The sequence below is a fragment of the Theropithecus gelada genome, chromosome X (genome assembly GCF_003255815.1).
Source record: "Theropithecus gelada isolate Dixy chromosome X, Tgel_1.0, whole genome shotgun sequence".
In the NCBI taxonomy this organism is placed as follows: domain Eukaryota; kingdom Metazoa; phylum Chordata; class Mammalia; order Primates; family Cercopithecidae; genus Theropithecus; species Theropithecus gelada.
Window position 1 is genome coordinate 46,702,698 of NC_037689.1, and position 19,454 is coordinate 46,722,151.

Below are 19,454 nucleotides of genomic sequence, written 5' to 3' on the forward strand. Positions count from 1 at the left end.
TTTGATTTCTACTCTTTGAGAGAAATCACAGTATCTATAATTTCGGAGGCATATTCGGAAGAATGTTAAATTGTGATTTCTCTATGCTGAATCTTAGAGATCTGTCAGGGAGTCTTCAGCCCTGACAAAATAAGAATGGACCCATTATGGTATCAGGTCCATTTGATTTTTCAGAAGTTAAGGGAAATATGCAGATCGTTTCAGAGACTCTCTTTTTGCTTTTGCTTGTTATAAGACAGATGAAGGGAAGCAGACTGGGCTCTGTTTAGAATGCATCTGGAGCTGCTTGCTTCTCTCTCGAGATCTCGGCAATATAACTTCTGCAAGCCCTTTCTGTGTGTATTTTTCTTTTCTCATCCTGAAATATTCCATTTTGCATGAGAAAGTCAGCTTTGATAATTTCCAACAGCTAGGTATTATGACAGAATTTGTGCTTCTTAGAAAAAAAACTGCTCCTTTACTATAAAATAGAACCTACCTTTTATACCTGAGTAAAAAATTCTGATAAAACTTTTCTAATCATATTTATTGTTGAAAAGATTATACTATTTTTGAGGTTGTGTTTACTAAAATATGTTGATTTTTATATTTCTGAATACTCAGTTTATATTTTTAGATTGTTTTGTGAATTGGGATCTCTGAGTATAAAGTGGTTTTCAGCACATTGGTGATATTGTTGAACATCTTCCTCAAATAGCAAGCATATGCATTTCAGCAGCTTTCGGGACAGTACATACAGTTAATAATTTCTTTACAAGACAAATGTATGCTTTTTTATTGTTGGCATTATTTTCTTATCTTATGTTCTGGCATTTAAATTATGAAACTTCATCTCGGCATGTAGACTTACCTTGTGTTGCCAAGAGAAAAGTGGCTTTTCTGCAAAGCCAAATAGTTTTTACTTTATTGTCTGCTACGAAACAGCTGCTGATTCCAGGAAAATGCCGTCTCATCATTGGGCCTGGGGTGTCCAAAAGAAGCAGGAAAAAAAAATGACTATAGCTCCCTGTCTGCCCTGGCACTCTCCTCCTTTCTCTCATTTTCATTGCCATGAAGAGCAGGAGAACAATATTCTGCAATTAAGGATTCCATTAAGTTGAAGAAAAGAGCAAATGGGGGATGTTTGTTCTCTAAGCTGAAAAAATTTGTCTGGGGTGGGGGGGATAGTGGTAGTGGTATGGAGAGAGGTGGGTGGAGAGACGAAGTCAGGGCTGTTTGTTGAATATACTGTTAAGGACTGTTACCATCCTAATTAATCAAGTTAGAAATTACAGCTGTAGTCGGTTTCCCCCCAATTCTTGTTATCAATTTTCTTCTCTTTTGAGACAAAGCAAATATAAATTTTGTGTTCATTTGTCATTCGTTCTTTGACTTCAGCATCTCTGAAAATAACAATGTAGCACAAAAGCCCAGTATTTACCTAGTTGTAATGTGGGTTGCCATGGTGTTTTGCAAATTATTGCAATTATGTTCACCATGCGAGTCGCCCTTGGTAACTGGCGAAAAAACTGATAATCCTGTTTTGAACAAAAGGTCAAATTGCTGAATAGAAAGTCTTGATTAACTAAAAGATGTACAAAGTGGAATTATTTCCTACCATTCAGAAATAGTTCTTGATCGGGTTTGGGGGAGGGGGTGAGTAAGTACATCTGATTACTGAAGTACAAAGCATTGAAAGGATGTTGTCTTGAGCCTTTCATGTAGTCTTAATGGTGGCTTTTTTGTCAAATTTACCCATTTGCGGCATTGAAAGAGGCAGCTGCATTTAAGCTGGAGAGACGGTGCTTTTTCAAGAGTTCAGTGCATGGAAAGTTCTCAGCAGTATCTGCAGTTTACTAGTAGCCCCTGGTCTATTAAAACTGATGTGCCGCATTTGAGCCCATTGCTCTCAGTACTTGTGAACCCCTCTGGCTGATGATCTAATAAAGTGCTCTTACTGGACAATCTCTGATCAGCTACTTAAAAAGGAGGCTGGAGGAGGGGGCCAGAGGGAGAAGCCTCACAGGCAGTGAGTCTTGGTACATGCCAGAAGAGTGAAGACAAGAGTGGCTATACTGAAAGGTTTGTCACCATGATCATTTGTGTTAAGGCATTTGCCACAGGGTTTTGGTTTTTGTGCCCCAGGTCTCCCAAACTGTGATCATGCTTTTTTTCTGAAGAGAAATTTTAGTTTTAAGTTAGATAAGAGATTAGAAGTGTCTTTCTGAAATGTTAAAATCTACCTTGCATTTGTTTCTTAAATTATAGGCATTCAGAAAATATATAATCCTACATTCATGTAAAACCAAAAGTTTCCCATGTTGCAGCCAAAGGTTAGATGGATTTCATCTCTTCTGAATCTGGCAGAACATCTGCAGGGAGTGAATTTTGAAGGGAGGGAGTTTTTTGTTTTTTGTTTTTTTTTTAAGTGACCACCTGAAAAATCAATTCTCAAAACTTTTGAGAGTGTGTGAAAGTGGCATGAAAGCAAAGCAAACCTTAACAAGTTTGTGGGTTTACATTCTACATCACCTAGCAACCTCCTGGCTCAGCCAGATCTCTTGTCTACCCTTAGTTCTGTTTACAGACTATTCAAACGGCCCTTCGAAACCATGAAAGATATTCAGTTTCATTAGTACCATTCTCAAGGAGAAAATAATTAAAGTTAAATGAACAAACATTGCCTGGTGATAGTTTGAACTCCATTCTGGTTTTAAGATGTCCTTTGAGGCAGTAGTAGCTATAGTTCAGTTTTAACATTTGTCGTTCACTACCCAAAGGCGTATCATACCAATAAATACTAGTCTCTGAGCAAACAAACAATAAAAATTACTTTTAGCTAGACTTGAGCAAAGAAAAACTCTTCTGGTAAGAAGGTTTTAAGCATGCATGCCGTTCCGATTGAATTTTGTTTTATTTGATTCTTACCCCAGGACATCTGAGTTGATCTGTGTGCACACTGAATAAAGGCAGGGGAGAGGGCGTGGGGAACAAGGCACCTCTCTTTAAAACCGATTTATTACCTACCTTCAGAGATCCACCATCATAAAGAAAGGTATTCAAATCATATTCTATAATAGACTGGGCGCATTTTAGTGAATGGCTTAATTTAATAAATGATACTAATACTACTGATATATACCCTGTCACTTTCTCATTGAGAATTGCTTATGTGATTAAATTGACCTATTTTTGAAATTTTAGATTTAGTAAAAAAAAAAAAAATTTAAGAACAGACTATTTTTTTTCATGTGCCCTTTCTTTCCCCATAAGCACATTCCCTGAAAATTTATCTTGGCAGCAAGCATACACATGGTATAGCTCAGAATATTTTTCAGCTGTGTTAGTGATTTGATTATATTGAAAGCTCTGGCAATACTGTCTCTTCTCGTTAATAAACTTTCTGATTATAAGAACAATATACACTTGTAGAAAATTTTGAAAATACGGAAATAGAAGAAGAAAACCACAGATTACCAGTGATAGCATTGTAGAGTACTTCCTTCCAGTCTTTTTTCTATGCATATAGTGATTCTGAGTTCACTTTTGAAGTTTATTCATTATTGTGTGTACATAGCTAAGGTGGTAGTTTTTTTCAAAAGTGAAGACTTGAGAGGCAGGAATGGCAGTGGAAGTAATGAACAATTTTTCTAGAGGTTTCATCACTAAAATATTAGTACAAGCACCAGAGTAACCATTTTACCAACTCATTCCATTTGATTCTTTCCTCCTTTCTCTTGTTGAAATGACTATGTGCCTTACCTGACACATCCATTTATTATCATTCATGTTAGAAAGTCAGACATTCATTACAGTTGGAATATTATATCCCCAAGTCACTTGTAGCTTCATATAGGGGGAAAAAGTATTTTGTGAAAAGCTTTGTAATATAATAGAGATTAATGGAATGTGGAAAGGAAAATGCTTTCAGTTTTTCATATAAAATGAAAGCAGGGTGGCTAGAAAATCTTGTATTCTTGTTATTTGTATTTTGTTAGATCTCTAACATCCATAGTACATGGCTGGGTTGCATGAGCTCTTTGTGTTTTGTTCACAGTTGACAGACAAAGCAAAATTATTCCTGAAGCAAGGTACTGTGTACTTAGTTGTGACCTATTATAGCCTAAAAATGTAGCTTGCTTTTGAGTTGGATGAATAGGGAGAGTATTTTACAGAATAGGCTTGAATATACTAACAGAGGTTTATAGTTGCCCATACAGAAAGATACATGTCCTCCATTGAACTTTTTTCCCCAAAATGTAATTTTCCATATAAAGTCTTTTAAGTATATTTTCCCTGGTTGCTTGCATGGAGACAATTTTAACTGTTCTGGTATTGTCCTGTAGGGGTAAAATACAATTGCTGGTAATTGTTGGCTTTGTGTGCTCACAGTATAACAAGAGAAGACGGCTTGCATGGGGGCTCGTTAATGTACCTCAGGTACCTCTTCTGATGCTCAAGCTCTGATTGCAAATTAAAATAGCAAGGCTCTGTATTGGATTTGATGTGAGGCAAAGCAGACCAAGTTGCTAATTTATCATGTAATATACAATTGCTGAGGTTGGAATTTGTCCACTTATAGTGCTATTCTGTGTGTTTAAATGAGGACCACTGTTTGCATCCAATCTATCATAACAGTTTGGGAGTGCTCCATTATCCTTTCAGCAAACTGATGGCAGAGTCTGGTCCTTTTACAAATGATAAGATCAATAAGTTTCAAATAACTTGGATGAAATGACATATGACTGTTCATTTAAAGAGATGTCTTACTTAAAAAATCAATTTTAATAATATTTAAAATTCTTATATTGACCGATGAGGCGCTTTCTACTTCTGTTTTGATAATTTTCTTCAAAATATTCTTGTATTAACTTTGGTGAATAGTTAGTTTATGTATTTATTTTTCCTGATTTACTCTTTCATCTCCTACCCTAACACCTTTCTGGGACTTAGTAATCACTCTTTGACATGCCAGCATGCTGCAGTGTAGAAGATTTAACTTTAAAAGCAAAATTATATTCCTGTTAAAACTTCCCCTGGAGATCTTAGGGAAATTTTCTCCCAGTTTTGGGTACAAATGTGGGTCAGAAAGCAATTTGTTTTTTGATATTTCTGGAAATTCCAAATCACAACATGTCATTCTTCAAAAGCAGCTGTGGGCCCATACTGTGCACTATCTATAAGAAGACCCATTTTTTGCCACTAGGGATAATTCTGTGGCAGAAAAATGTGCCTGCAAGGGAACCCCGGAACATTTATAAATGGTTTAGATTGAAAAGAGAGTCTGATGTTATCAGAGTGCATCTAGTTTTGGTATAGGGGTGGTTAATGGCCATTATTGAAACCTAGTAATAATCTGATGAACTCAGAGCATGCATGCTGGCAGACCCCGTCCTGTGACCCTGTCACTGCACTCCTGGTGAGCCATTACAATTTAAACTAAATCATACGTCACTGCAGAACCGTGTTGTCTCTTGAAAATCTGTGAATCCAGAAATAAAGCAAAGACAGCCTCCTCTTCCCCCACTGCCTGTTTTACCATCTATATCTTCACTATATTTTAGTTTGATCAGGAAAAAAAAAAAAAAAACGAACATTTCACTTATGTTGACTACATAGTTGTAATATTTTGCAATCAAATTGAGAAGCAGCACCACCTAATCGTACTGTTTATCCATTATTTTAGTTCTCCATTTTGTGATAACACCAGATGGACGCTGACCAGGCTCTTTCCTGGTTAAAATGGTGCATTTTTAATAGTGCATTGTCAGCTATAGCTTAGCAATAATGTTCCCCAATACCAGAGACAAGATAATAACAATATTTTACATTTACTCAACATTTTTGTGAGTTTTCTTATTTGATCCTCTGAACAACACTAATAGAGTAAATATTATTACCTCCTGTTTTATAGATAAGGAAACTGAGGCTCAGAAAGAGGTTCAGTGAGTTGCACAAAATTATCTGTTAGTAAATGGGAGGAAAGAAACCCTACTCATGCGGTTTTTCATAACCTCAATTCTGTATTCTTCACTGAGTGTGAACTTTTGTGGTAGAGACTAGGGAGGACAGTACCAGCTCCAAAACAAATTGTTCCCCAGGGGACTGACCATCCAGTTAGGTAGGCAAAACGAGATGGTAAAATAAGATGGTTAAGAGACAGTTCACCACAGCGTATGCTCAGCGTTAGGTGGAATAAAGAAGAAATCCCTGTGGATCGGGAAAATTTCACAAAAGACGAATGGAACTGATGATCAAGGAATGGGCCTTTTAGGCAGAGGTTCTCCAGCCTGTGTAATGATAAGGAGGTGAAAACAGGCAAAATGTGGTAAGTACAGTGAGAAAACCAACCTGATTGGGCAATGAGTTTGTGTAAGAGAATGATGAGAAAGGGTGGGGGAGTGGGATGAGGTTGTAAGGATTTGAAAGCCAGGCCAATGAATTTGTTCTTAATTATCTATGGAAGGTATGTGATTGGGAGATGGGAGTGGAGAGCCCTTTGTGTTGGATATGAGAGAGAATGGAGTCAGGGAAACCAGGGAGGAGGCTACTGAAATAGAACAATCTGAGGTCTGGCTTTGATGAGGTTGGTGGTAATGGGACTATAAAGGAAAGACCAGTAGACAAACCTGGTGACTGATGGGGAATGAGAGGAGAAGGGCCCACTATATATTTGACTCGAGTATGCAAACTACTGTGCATTGTTATTTTCCTTATTTTTTTTTTATAAACTTGCTTCTCTACATTTTTATAACTTCAACTTTTATTTTAGATTTAGGGGCACACATGCAGGTTTGTTACATGGGTTATATTGCATGACACTGAGGTTTGGGGTACAAATAATCCTGTCACCCAGGTAGTGAGCATAGTACCCAAGAGGTAGTTTTTCAGCCCTTGCTTCCCTCTCCGCTCTAATAGTCCCAGAATCTGTTCCCATCTTTATGTTCATGTGTACCCAACGTTTAGCTCCCACTTATAAGTGAAAACATGTGGTATTTGGTTTTCTGTTCCTGCATTAATTTGCTTAGAATGATGGCCTCCAGCTGCATCCATGTTGCTGCAAAGGACATGATCTCATTTCTTTTTTATGGCTGTGTACTATATATTCCATGGTGTGTGTGTGCGTGTGTGTGTGTGTATGTATCACATTTTCTTTATCCAGTCCTCTGTTGTTGGGCACCTAGGTTGATTCCATGTTTTTTCTATCGTGAATAGTGCTGCAATGAACATATGAGTGCATGTGTCTTTTTTGTAGAACAGTTTATCCTCCTTTGGGTATATACTCAGTAATGCAGTTCCTGGGTCGAATGGTAGCTCTTTTTTAAGTTCTTTGAGAAATCTCCAAACTGCTTACCACAGTGGCTGAACTCATTTATATTCCCACCAACAGTGTATAAGCATTCCCATTTCTCTGCAGCCTTGCCAGCATCTGTTATTTTTTGTCTTTTTAATAATAGCCATTCTGACTAGTGTGAGATGGTATCCTATTGTGGTTTTGATTTGCATCTCTCTGATGATTAGTGATGTTAAGCATTTTTTCGTATGCTTGTTGGCTGCTTATATGTCTTTTGAGAAGTATCTGTTCATGTCCTTTACTCACTTTTTAATGGGGTTATTTGGTTTTCACGTGTTGAGTTGTTTAAGTTCCTTATAGATTCTGGATATTAGACCTTTGTCAGATGCATAGTTTCCAAATCTTTTCTCCCATTCTGTGAGTTGTCTGTTTACTCTGTTGATAGTTTCTTCGAAAGATATTTTTGAGGGCCTCCTATGCTCCACAATTTCAGATCTAGATGATTTCTGTGTGTGTAGCCTTCTAAAAATACAAATGTACACAAATGAATAACAGTTTGTGTTTAAGGTGCAACTACTAGGAATGCCTCAGTTACAAGTGGAAATTGATCCCTTTTTAACATGTGCAGACAGAAGCCATTTTAGTTGAGGCCTCAGAAATATAATTTAGTCATCAGAACCAATCAGCATTTGGCACAATTTCATACACAATGATTTTAAGGAATTAGTGATGCTGAGATTAAAGCAACAAGTGATAGAGCTTGGCGCATTTTGGTAAAGGTTTGTTTTGCTATTGGACAGGCTGACTTCACCTCTTTTGAATTTTCTATATATAAATGTGGCTAAGCCAGGCAACTGAAAATTTATTGACCTTATTGCTATTGGTTATGATAATTTGTAAGTGGCATTACATAATAAAATGGCATATTTGGATAGCAGACATCCTTAAAGTGATTCTAGAGGTTTTTATTAAAATCCAAATCTTTTTATAGGTTGGGTAGTTCCAAATAACTAGTAGTTCCAAGGAACTATACTTTTATTAAAAATATCCTCTTCCATTGACTTGTCAATGTAGCCTTGGGCTGTACAGGCTGTATGTTATTTCTGAAAGTGAGAAATGAAAGTAAGTTAAGTTTTGTCTTTGTGAGTGATAAATCAAAGTGAACTTACACAATATTATTATTTTCACTTGCTTTGTTTTTGTCACTCTTAAGAGACAAAATTCAGTGTGAGATCTTATAAGATTTGCATCAATGGAATATTTTCAAATACCTGTTATAGTTATTTATTTTTATTTAGAACAAAAATTTTTTTTGAGACAGGATCTCACTCTGTCACCCTGGCTGGAGTGCTATGACATAATTACTGCTCACTGCAACCTTAACTTCCTGGGCTTCAGCCATCTTCCCACCTCAGCCTCCCGAGTAGCTGTGACCGTAGGTGCGTGCCACCACTCCCAGTTAATTTTTGTATTTTTGGTAGAGACAGGGTTTTGCCATATTGTCAATGCTGGTCTTGAACTCCTGAGCTCAAGCAATCCACCTGCCTCAGCCTCCCAAAGTGCTGGGATTACAGGCATAAGTCACCATGCCCAGCCTATATTTATTTTTTAACAGCACAAATGTTCCTTGAAGGTTAGATTTAGCTAGCTGGTTGGCATTTGTTGGGTGAACAAAGGGTTAAATAAAATGTACTTTACAAAATTGAATTGAAGCAAAGCATGTATTTAATATGATTAGGGCCTATTTCCTACATAGAAGAGTTTTGTTTAAAATACACCATGACCAAAAGCTTAATTATCAAAATAAAACAAGAAGCATAAAGAGTTACAGGCTTCTAATATTTTTTTCAGCCCCAGTTCCCTTCACACAGTTATCAGCATGTTTAATTTCCATGCATAATAGCACTAGTTATTGTTGTCATTTGTAAAGGGAGATTAACAGATAGTAAGTACAAACAAACCCAAATAAGCGATGAATAGAGAGGTGACAAAGGGAAAAAGACCTCTTTAATGTTAATTATAACTGGTAGGAAGTCTAGACAAATTATATTATCTGTTTTCTATATGATTTGAAAGGACATTTAGTTAGTACCTCTGTCAGAGATAGGGTTAGGTGTTTGCTTTAAAAACAGGTGAGATGATAACTTAGCATGTCCGTGGTTGGCAGCTACCCCAGTGAGTTGTGAAGTCATAGTAAATTGACAGAATCAAATTTCAAAAACATCTGAAAAGAACTCTATAGTTTCTGAACATTATATTTTAAAAATTAAATAATTTTAATATCCAGATTATATTTTGGAATTGAATAATTTCTTATCTCAAAACATGATAGTTGTTACCTGTCTGCTTATTTTTTTAGTTTTGTTTAGAATTGGATGAATTACAACTATGGTTGGCAACATTAACTAACTGCGTATTCCAAAGCATATAAAGCCTCAGGTATCAAATTTAAAGTAACAGACCCAATGAATGATAAAGGAGTGGTCCAGTCCTGTATGGTTTGTTTCCTTTATTAATATACCTAAATGGGTACTTCAAGAAACAACTAGTCTTACCTTTAATGTTTATAGGCTGCATTTAAAATTTAATACCTGTTCTTGCTGTCAGCTCCACTTTTCCCCGCTATATTTCCCATGCCTAGAACAGACTAAACTGAAGTATCTTGTTTCTCTCTCTTTTTTTTTTTTTTTTTTTGAGACAGAGTCTTGCTGTGTCGCCCAGGCAGGAGTGCAGTGGTGCAATCTTGGCTCACTGCAACCTCCATCTCCCAGGTTCAAGCAGTCAGCCTCCCGAGTAGCTGGAACTACAGGCGTGTCCCACCACACTTGGCTAATTTTTTGTATTTTTAGTAGAGACGGGGTTTCACCGTGTTAGCCAGGATGGTCTCGATCTCCTGACCTCGTGATCTGCCCGCCTTGGCCTCCCAAAGTGCTGGGATTACAGGCGTGAGCCACGGTGCCCGGCCAGTATCTTGTTTCTTTAATTCTAAGGAGCTGATTGTGAGCTGCACTCTTGACTTAACAGCTTTTTTGGAGTAAACTAAAGTACATTATTAAGCTGTACGTGTCCATTATAAATGCATCTGAGTTTCAGAAATATTAAAATGTGAATATAAATGTCTCTTTAAATCAAGAAGATGTTGTAATACACCCTCAAAATTAAAACAAACAGCTGCCTGTGACTCCGAACCACTGATTATCTGGTTCATGATCTTTTGCTGTGGTAGTAGTAGTTTATCTGAGACACTAACCTATCCCTTCTCTGTATTGTTAGCATTTGTAGTTGGTACCACACAACTTGGTTCTTAAAGCCAAGCCATACTGAATTGCTTTTATAGTCTCTGTGTGTGGACCTTGCTTTCCTATTTAGATTGTAATTTCCTGAAACTGTACCTGGGGCCCTTTTGCCTGTTCTTCACAATATTTAATGTAATTCTGGGCATATATTACAAGTTTCATTAAGGACTCATTGAGACCCTCCCTCTACCTGAAAAGCTCATATTAAATTTTAAAATAGTTTAGCCTTGAATGAAGGTAGGAATAATGCTTACTGTGGGTGTATTGACTAGATGAATTTTACATTCGTTAAAGGTAGCATAATTTTTTTAGTCATAAAGATCTATACACTTTGCCTTTTTGTGATAGTTTTAAATGGAGCCAGAAGAACTGATTCTTGGTGCTTTCCCCTGAGTTTTGTTATAGCTACTTCCAAGAAAAGCCTATTCTGAGGAATGAGGTCAAACAGCACAGCAGCAAGTGAGGGCATCCCTCAGCTTTGGATTAACACCACGTGGAAACATTACTAAGTGGCAGACTAAAGTACCTGACATAATGAATCAACACTCATGTATATACTGCTCTTATCTAAGGGGAAAAGACCAACAAGTTGTTCAGTCTAGAAATAGAATACGGGGTGATGCATGTTATTGATTCCTTTATTAATGATAACACAGCATAGCTCTTTCTGGCCTTCATTCTTTGACATACATTATTCTTTCTGTGTAAGTTGTCTTTTCTGCCTTCTCTACCTACTAAACTTCCACTCATTTTTCAAGACCAGTTCAGAAGTTGCCATGTCTCAAAATGCTCCAAGACCTACAGATAGTCAGGTCCCTACTGGGGGCTCCGCAGATGAGAACACCATGAGACAGGGGAGCAGCAGCATACCTTGTTCACCTTTATACCCAGCACCTCACCCTAACATTTGCCTTATACTTACGCCTCTGTGGCAATACATGTAGCACGAAAGCCCACAGACCTTGGTTCCTTAGTATAAACAGCTGAACTTTGTTTGACCCCACTTGGAAGTCTTGTCTCCTTTGTTTAACAGATAATGTTTTTATAACAAACGTAATGCTGATTTAAGGTCTTAGGCATATTCTTATCACATCACTATGAGAAAATTCAAACAAGATCAGCAAGGGAGAGTAACTGAAGAAGGAAGGTGAGAAGAGGGTTCTAAAAGACAGAGAAGTGAGCAATAGCTGTAGTATTTCAAACCTCTGGAAAATAGTGATAAGTTGAAGTTGTCCTTGAAAACATTGCAGCTAGTTTTATGTCTCCAGAAAGCACATATAAGAGAATCTATTTTTGTTTACATGAAATAATTGATTATATTTATTAAGTGTTTCTTTTATATCAAATATAGTCCTAGACACTGTAAATTTGTTCCATCATTGCAACAACCCTATACAGTAAGTACTGTGGTATCCATTTTACAGAGAAGGAAACAGCACAGCAATTAAGTAACTAGCCAATAGTCACTCAGCTATTGGGAAGGTTATACATGTATGTGGTGCATTCTTTACTTTGGTAATGGTCTTTCCTAATGAACTAAAACATATTGGTTTACATTCTGCCTGTAGTAGAAGTTTTTGTTGGCAAGTTTTGATGTATTTGAGTGAGGAAGGGTGTTTCTCTTAAGAAAAAGAAATAACATCTCACGTGATTTTTTTTTTTTTTTAAACTGAATGGGTTTCCTAACTTCTAAGTTTGGGGCATAGATTTAGCTAATTAACATGTCAGGAGAGAGAGATAACTAGAGTTATGTCAGAATTTCTGAGAAAAGATGAAATAAAATGAGTCTATCTTGATAACCAAAAAAAGATTTGTTACTTATATTTGTCGATGGTGATAAGTCTGAAGTTTTCCCTTTCTTCTCTCCAGGGCTGGTTGATATGTGAGGAGCCAACCTGTGGTAATCGAACTCGTCACCTTCCCCTTCAGTTCTCCCGAACTGGGCCTCTTTGCCCAGCCTGCATGAAAGCTACACTTCGACCAGAGGTAACAGTCTCATAATGCTAAAGAACCATGTAGAAGAGGGTAGAGGGCTGCTTGCTTTGAGAAGTAGATACTGAGTATTTGCCCTATGAAGATGCCCTACTACCATATGCATATACTAATCTTATTTTTAAAAAATACAGATTTTAGAAAGATACATGCTGTCTTTTTTTCACATGTCATGAGCAATACTATATTTATATTTAAAAGGGCAACTAATTCTCATATGAGTTATACAAATTTCTTTAGTTGCCACTACATAATTACAAAAGAAGACATGGCCATTTCATTCTAGAAACTGCTGTCATATTTGGGCTTGATCAGAATCCCATTTGTAAGAGGCAGAAATCCTCCCAATTCTGTTCCCTGAATGGTTTATTTTGTGGGGTTTTTGGTCCCCTCTACTGGATTAGTTGTTTATAAGTAGCTGCATAGTTGAGTAGTTCTCAAGTCATTTTTCTTTGTTTTTTGTTTGCTTGTTTTGTCTTTTTTTTTTTTTTTCTTTTTTTTTTTTGAGACAGAGTCTCGCTCTGTCGCCAGGCTGGAGTGCAGTGGCATGATCTTGGCTCACTGCACCCTCAGCCTCCCGAGTAGCTGGGACTACAGGTGCGTGCCACCGTGCCCAGCTAATTTTTGTATTTTTAGTAGAGATGGGATTTCACCATGTTATCCAGGTGGTCTCGATCTCTTATACTCGTGATCTGCTCACCTCGGTCTCCCGAAGTGCTGGGATTACAGACATGAGTCACTGCACCCGGCCTGTTTTGTCTTTTTGAGATGGAGTCTTGCTCTGTCGCCCAGGCTGGAGTGCAGTGGCGTAATCTCGGCTCACTGCAACCTCTGCTTCCCATGTTCAAGCAATTTTCCTGCCTCAGCCTCCCGAGTAGCTGGGACTACAGGCATATGCCACCACACCTGGCTAATTTTTATGTTTTTAGTAGAGACAGGGTTTTACCATGTTGGTCAGGCTTCTCTCCGAGTCCTGGCCTCAGGTGATCTGCCTGCCTCAGCCTCCCAAAGTGCTGGGATTACAGACGTGAGCCACCGCACCGAGCCACTCAAGCCATTTTTCTACCTTAATATACACACCTGAGGCGTAAGACATACTGTCATTAATGACTCCCAACTGGAAAGCATGGCATCTGGAAACACTTCTCTGGTAATTAAGATGCATTCCCTCTGTTGACCCCTTTGAGCATCTTTGACCCAAATGGCATTTCCCAAACTGTAGTGAGAAGTTTGCAGGTCTTTTGAGCAAAGAGGGTTTTGTGATCAAGTACATCTAGCAGATGCTGGGCTAACCAAAATTAAACAAGTTTATTGCAGATCCTTTCAGAACCTATAATATGATAATGTGCAATCTGTCTCACTAGGACAGGTCCATAATGTGCCTCACTTTCCAAATTTGTCTAGCCTGAAGATTTGTAAGGTTTTTAGTGAGAAGAAGGTGAGACTTGGGAACCTGTTATTATTTTTAAATACAGAGACAGGCCAGCAATCAAATTTTGACTTCAACATTTCCTGCTGAAAAGGGTTGATACACAGACTTGTTTTAGAAAAATAGGTACACACATTTTTAGAAATGGAGTCTTGCTATGTTGTCCAGGCTGGAATGCAATGACTGTTCACAGGCGCAATCATGGCTCACTACAGCCTTGAATTCGTAGGCTCAAGTAATCTTCCTGCTTCAGCCTCCTGAGTAGCTGGGACTGTCGGCACTTGGCCAGCTGAAAATATTTTATTTTAAAATAATAATGACTTTTAATTTTAGGATAATATATCATTTCACAAAATTTGGCAACTAGTCAGGAACTGTAAACAGCTGCCATCATTGTGTATTCAGTTATTCTTTTGCGTATCTATATGTATTTTTTTACATGGTTGCCATCACAATGAAGATATGTACTGGTATCACATTTGTCTTTTGTCAAGCATTTTTCTGTGTTTACTTCATTTTTAGTACCTTTTTTTTTTTTTTTTTTTTTTGAGACGGAGTCTCACTCTGTTGCCCAGGCTGGAGTGCAATGGTATGATCTTGGCTCACTGCAACCTCTGCCTCCCAGGTTCAAACAATTCTCCTGCCTTCACCTCCTGAGTAGCTGAGACTACAGGTGCATGCCACCATGTCTGGCTAATTTTTGTATTTTAAGTAGAGATGGGGTTTCACCATGTTGGCCAGACTGGTCTTGAACTCCTGACCTTGTGATCCACCTGCCTCGGCCTCCCAAAGTGCTGGGATTACAGGCATGAGCCATCACACCTGGCCTCCAGTACCAAAAATTTTAAACACAAATTTAACTATACCTCTCATTAGGCATTTTCGGCTACTTTTCAATATCTCTACTTGAAATTTTGTGATGAATATTTTTCTGCTTAAATGATTTTTTCTTTATTTGACATTTAGGATAAATTGTTATCAACAATACATACATACATTGCATAAATACAATATGGTCATGATTTATATTGCCAAATTGCTTTCCTAATGGGCTATCCCAACTTATACTGTATACCAGTACTTTATGAACATACCAGTTTTACGATAGCCTTTCTATCATTTGGACACTATCGTTTATTTTTTAAAACTAATTTGATAAGCATAAAATGTTCCTTGCCCTTTTTTTGGTGTACCTTTGATGATTAACAACTTTTTTAAAAATGTGGAACGTTAGAATTAGCTGTCATATTGAATTATTTTTACGTCAGTCTTGTCTCAAGACTTGCATCAGCAGGTGCAGAGAGAGAACAAAAGTGTATGTATTTAGTGTGACTCATCAATCCAGTTGTAGGCTTTAGGGGAATCACCTTGTTTCATGAACTGATGCTGCCTTTGAGACTTTTTAAATATCTAACTCATCAAGTTAAGTTCAGTGAAAATCGAATTACTTCTTAGAAAATCAACCAGCTTTATGATTGCATTCTTGGTAAGAGAAGGTAAAAGGTTAGTGTATAATCATTAGATCGTTAAGCTATTAGACTGATACATTTTGAGGATGATGTTGATAGTGGTTTAATATATCAGGTTATCTTTTATTATTTATTAATCTTTTTAGATTTCAAAGTGACTTGTTCTTTTCTTCATATCCTTGTCCTTCTCAAAACTGCGGCGTTTTAGGCATGTGTTTCTCAAGGTTATCAGCTTCTCTTCCCAAGGAGAAGCTTTCATAGATTAGCTCCTCTGGTTCCAGTGCTGCTCAGGACATGACCCTGTGGAGTTACTCAGTTTCAGAGCAGGCTGGTTGGTGATACTTTCCTTAGCCATTCCTGACAGGGACCTTGACAGTGGGACTCAGGACACTCTTATGTACTCAACTTTGAGTTGCTAATAATGGGCGAGGAATTTCTTAATTCTATTTGTGAGGTTCCTGGGCTTTTCTAGTAGGAGGGAAAAATGCATTTTTCCAAAGATAGTTCTAGAGAAGTTCAAAAAACAATTGTGCAATGGACAGAATTATTGTAATCACCAGAAGGTTTTCCAAGGTGTCTATTTTGCAGGATTCTACTCATCTGGTTCTTTAGTTCTCAGTTGCTCTGTCTCAATCATACCTTACTTTCATTTAATAATTATTTATTAAACACATACATCCTAGGCACTTTGCTAGGTGCTAGAAACATGTTAATGAACAGAACATTTCTTTATAAAACTATTTTAACGTTACATAGATTATATAAAATTGATATCTGTGGGCAAAAATAGACATTTATAAATGCCTGTTTGGATGGAACACTAGACATTCCTAGTACTAGACTAGTGGGAGCTTTAAATATGTTGTTCAAATTTGATGGTAAAGCACTAGCCTCTTACTGTGCCAGTCTTATCTGCACATAATAAACCTATTCTCATTTAGTTTTAGGTTGCAGTTGACTTGAGTACTTTCCAGAATTGACTTGGAGTAGGAAAGCTGGCTCTTCTGCAGGCTCACATTGCCAGAGTTAGAATAAGAAAGCCGGGACAGTTTTGTTCTCAGGGTTTTACACGTGTATCTTCTCTCTTCTCAGATACTTCATTTGTGTGTGTGTGTGTGTGTGTGTGTGTGTATGTATATGTATATATCTCACTGTTAAGTTTTTTAGGCTAATGGAAATTCCCAGTATACAAGTTGCTGCTTAAGACATATATTCCCTGAGTATTCTTTGCTATATAGGAGGTACATTTAAATACGAGAGTGAAAATTTTGATGCCTATTTAAGTTACTGAGTAAATGGAACCCTCTTTGACAGGATCATTCATGCCCCAAACCTCAGCATCACGCAATATACCCATGTAACAAACATGTACATATACCCTCTGAATCTAAAATAAAAGTTGATGTTATTTTTAAAAAATAGAACTCTTTCATACTGGTGATAGAGATGAGACTTACCCAAGTTAGGCAATGAATATTTTAGTATCTCTTTATTTTAAGAATGTGGTTTTGACTTTTTAATATCGTGAAATGTGTATGAATGTGTATGGAATCCCTCCACAGAGGATTCTGTATTAGTAATTTGCCAAAAATAATGCTTTCTGGTTTTGTTTTTGTTATTATTCTTAATCTTTCATTATCGAACTAGGATTTCAAACCAAGTTAAACTTTTTCTCATTAACATATTCATTCTTGATGTAGAGCTGAGAAAATGTCTGTATGTGACTCTCTCGATCATGATAGAGATAATCTGTGAAATTGTATAGTCCCTGGGGCAGGAGCAGTATAGTGGAGCCCTTTATTCAATTATTTAATCAACTAAATTTCTTGAAGGTCACTTACAAGGAAAGCAGTGAAATGACTTCTAGTCCTACTTTGATAAACCCCCTAATGTTTCTCATATTTTCCTCACTTGTAAAATTGCTAAAGTCTTTTATAACAGAACACGTGGCCGGGTGCGGTGGCTCAAGCCTGTAATCCCAGCACTTTGGGAGGCCGAGACGGGCGGATCACGAGGTCAGGAGATCGAGACCATCCTGGCTAACACAGTGAAACCCCGTCTCTACTAAAAAATACAAAAAAAATAGCCGGGCGAGGTGGCGGGCGCCTGTAGTCCCAGCTATAGGGAGGCTGAGGCAGGAGAATGGTGTAAACCTGGGAGGCGGAGCTTGCAGTGAGCTGAGATCCGGCCACTGCACTCCAGCCTGGGCGACAGTGCGAGACTCCCTCTCAAAAAAAAAAAAAAAAAAAAAGAACACGTAACATGTGTATCATGTAGGACTTCTGTCCTTAAAGGGAGAGGAGAAATAATGAACTTATAATCATTATATGTTACCATTTCAAAATGGCTATGGCTGAACAAATAGTCGATTTGATAAGTAGGTTAGGGACAGTGAGAATGTTGCCAAGCTACCTAGGGCAGTTTCTTTTTTCAGAAGAAAACATGAAAATAATTGCGGTCTCTTAAGGCAGTAAGCATGAGTCCATATAGGAAGAGCACCTTAGAACTATGACCTAAAGTCTTAAACCTAGTCATTAGTTATTCTACAGTAGGGAATCGTGGTTTACCATGAAGGGTCTTTTGGAGCTCTCCTTTGTTATTTTGACATGCATATTTGATGAGATTACTAAATTCTATGTACAGCTTCTCTTACCATCACATGGGTGCTAGTAACCTTTTTGAATGTACTTTTTAAAAATTGAGGTGTAATTCACATAACATAAAATTAAGCATTTTTAAGTGAACCATGCAGTGGCATTTAGTATATTCACAATGTTAAGTGGCTGCCACCACTGTCTAGTTCCAAAACATTTTCATCACCCCAAAGAAAATTCCATATCCATTAAGCAGTCACTCCCCATTTCCCCCTCCTTCTAGCCCCTGTTGTCACTATGGATTTTACCTACTTTGAATAGTTTCTTTAAATGAAAGTATACGATATGTAACCTTTTGTGTCTGGTATCTTTCACCTTGTGTAACATTTTTGAAGTTCATCTGTGTTGTAGCATGTATTAGTACTTCATTCTTTTTTATGGCCAAATAATATTCCATTGAATAGATATGCCACAATGTGTTTATTCATCCATTGATGGATATTTGGATTGCTTTGTCAGTATACTTTTAAAGTTTATTTTTAATTAGGTAGAAAGGTCTTACATTTGGCCTGAATTTTTTTTTTTCTGGAGCTTACTCATTGGTCCTACTTCAACTGAATGGTACTACACAAAGCTAGACTGATCCCTTTTTCTGTCTCTGCCTTTGGTAAGCACTTATTCAGCACCTATTCAATGCCCATTTTATGAGAGCCTCTTAGACATATAAAGGTAGCTATCTTCCTAAATGTTCCTTGCTAGACCCAATATTCCTAGGCCTTCATTTCTCTAGAGCTCTGCTTTCAGAATAATGATCCTAGTAAAGACTTTGTGTCTGATAAATTGAGGAGCCCAAAACTGCATGCAGTATTTTAGGTGCTCTCACTAGCACTAGTATGAAGCAGGAGAAACGTGTCACTGCTACCTTTTCTAGATAGTAAATTTCTGTTAAGTCTATTCAGAGTTGTGTTAACTTTCTTGGCATCCATATTTTCAGTGTTTTTCATTTTGAGCATTCTCTAAATTAAAATGCCTAGCAATTTTTTTGTATATGCAGCTGCTAAGCCATGTCTTATCATGGATTTTTTGGACCCAAATGACTTATTTAGACCCAAGTGTAAGACTTCAGTAGGTAGTATATTAACAAAGAACTACAAACTAGGTGACTTAAAATAATAGAAATGTATTGTCTCACAGCTCTGGAGGCTAAATGTCTGAAATTCAAGTGTTGGCAGGGCCATTTTCCCTCTGAAACTTACAGGGAATCCTTCCTTGCCTTTTCTAGCATCTGCTAATCCTTAGCTTGTAGATTCATCACTTCAATCTCTGCTTGTGTTGTCACATGGCAGTCTTCTTCCCTGTGTGTCTCTTTCTCTTTTTCTTATAAGGACACTTAGTTTCATT

The 19,454-nt window shown here is 37.4% G+C and overlaps 1 protein-coding gene across 2 annotated transcripts in view; it reads left to right on the top strand.

Annotated features, from left to right (window-relative positions):
• Positions 1 to 19,454, top strand: part of POLA1 (DNA polymerase alpha 1, catalytic subunit) — a 308,750-nt gene that overhangs the window by 182,492 nt on the left and 106,804 nt on the right. For both annotated transcript variants that reach the window (XM_025373524.1, XM_025373525.1), the window contains exon 35: positions 12,439 to 12,555. In XM_025373524.1, coding sequence (XP_025229309.1) covers positions 12,439 to 12,555 — 117 coding nt within the window. The remainder of the gene's footprint in view (positions 1 to 12,438; positions 12,556 to 19,454) is intronic.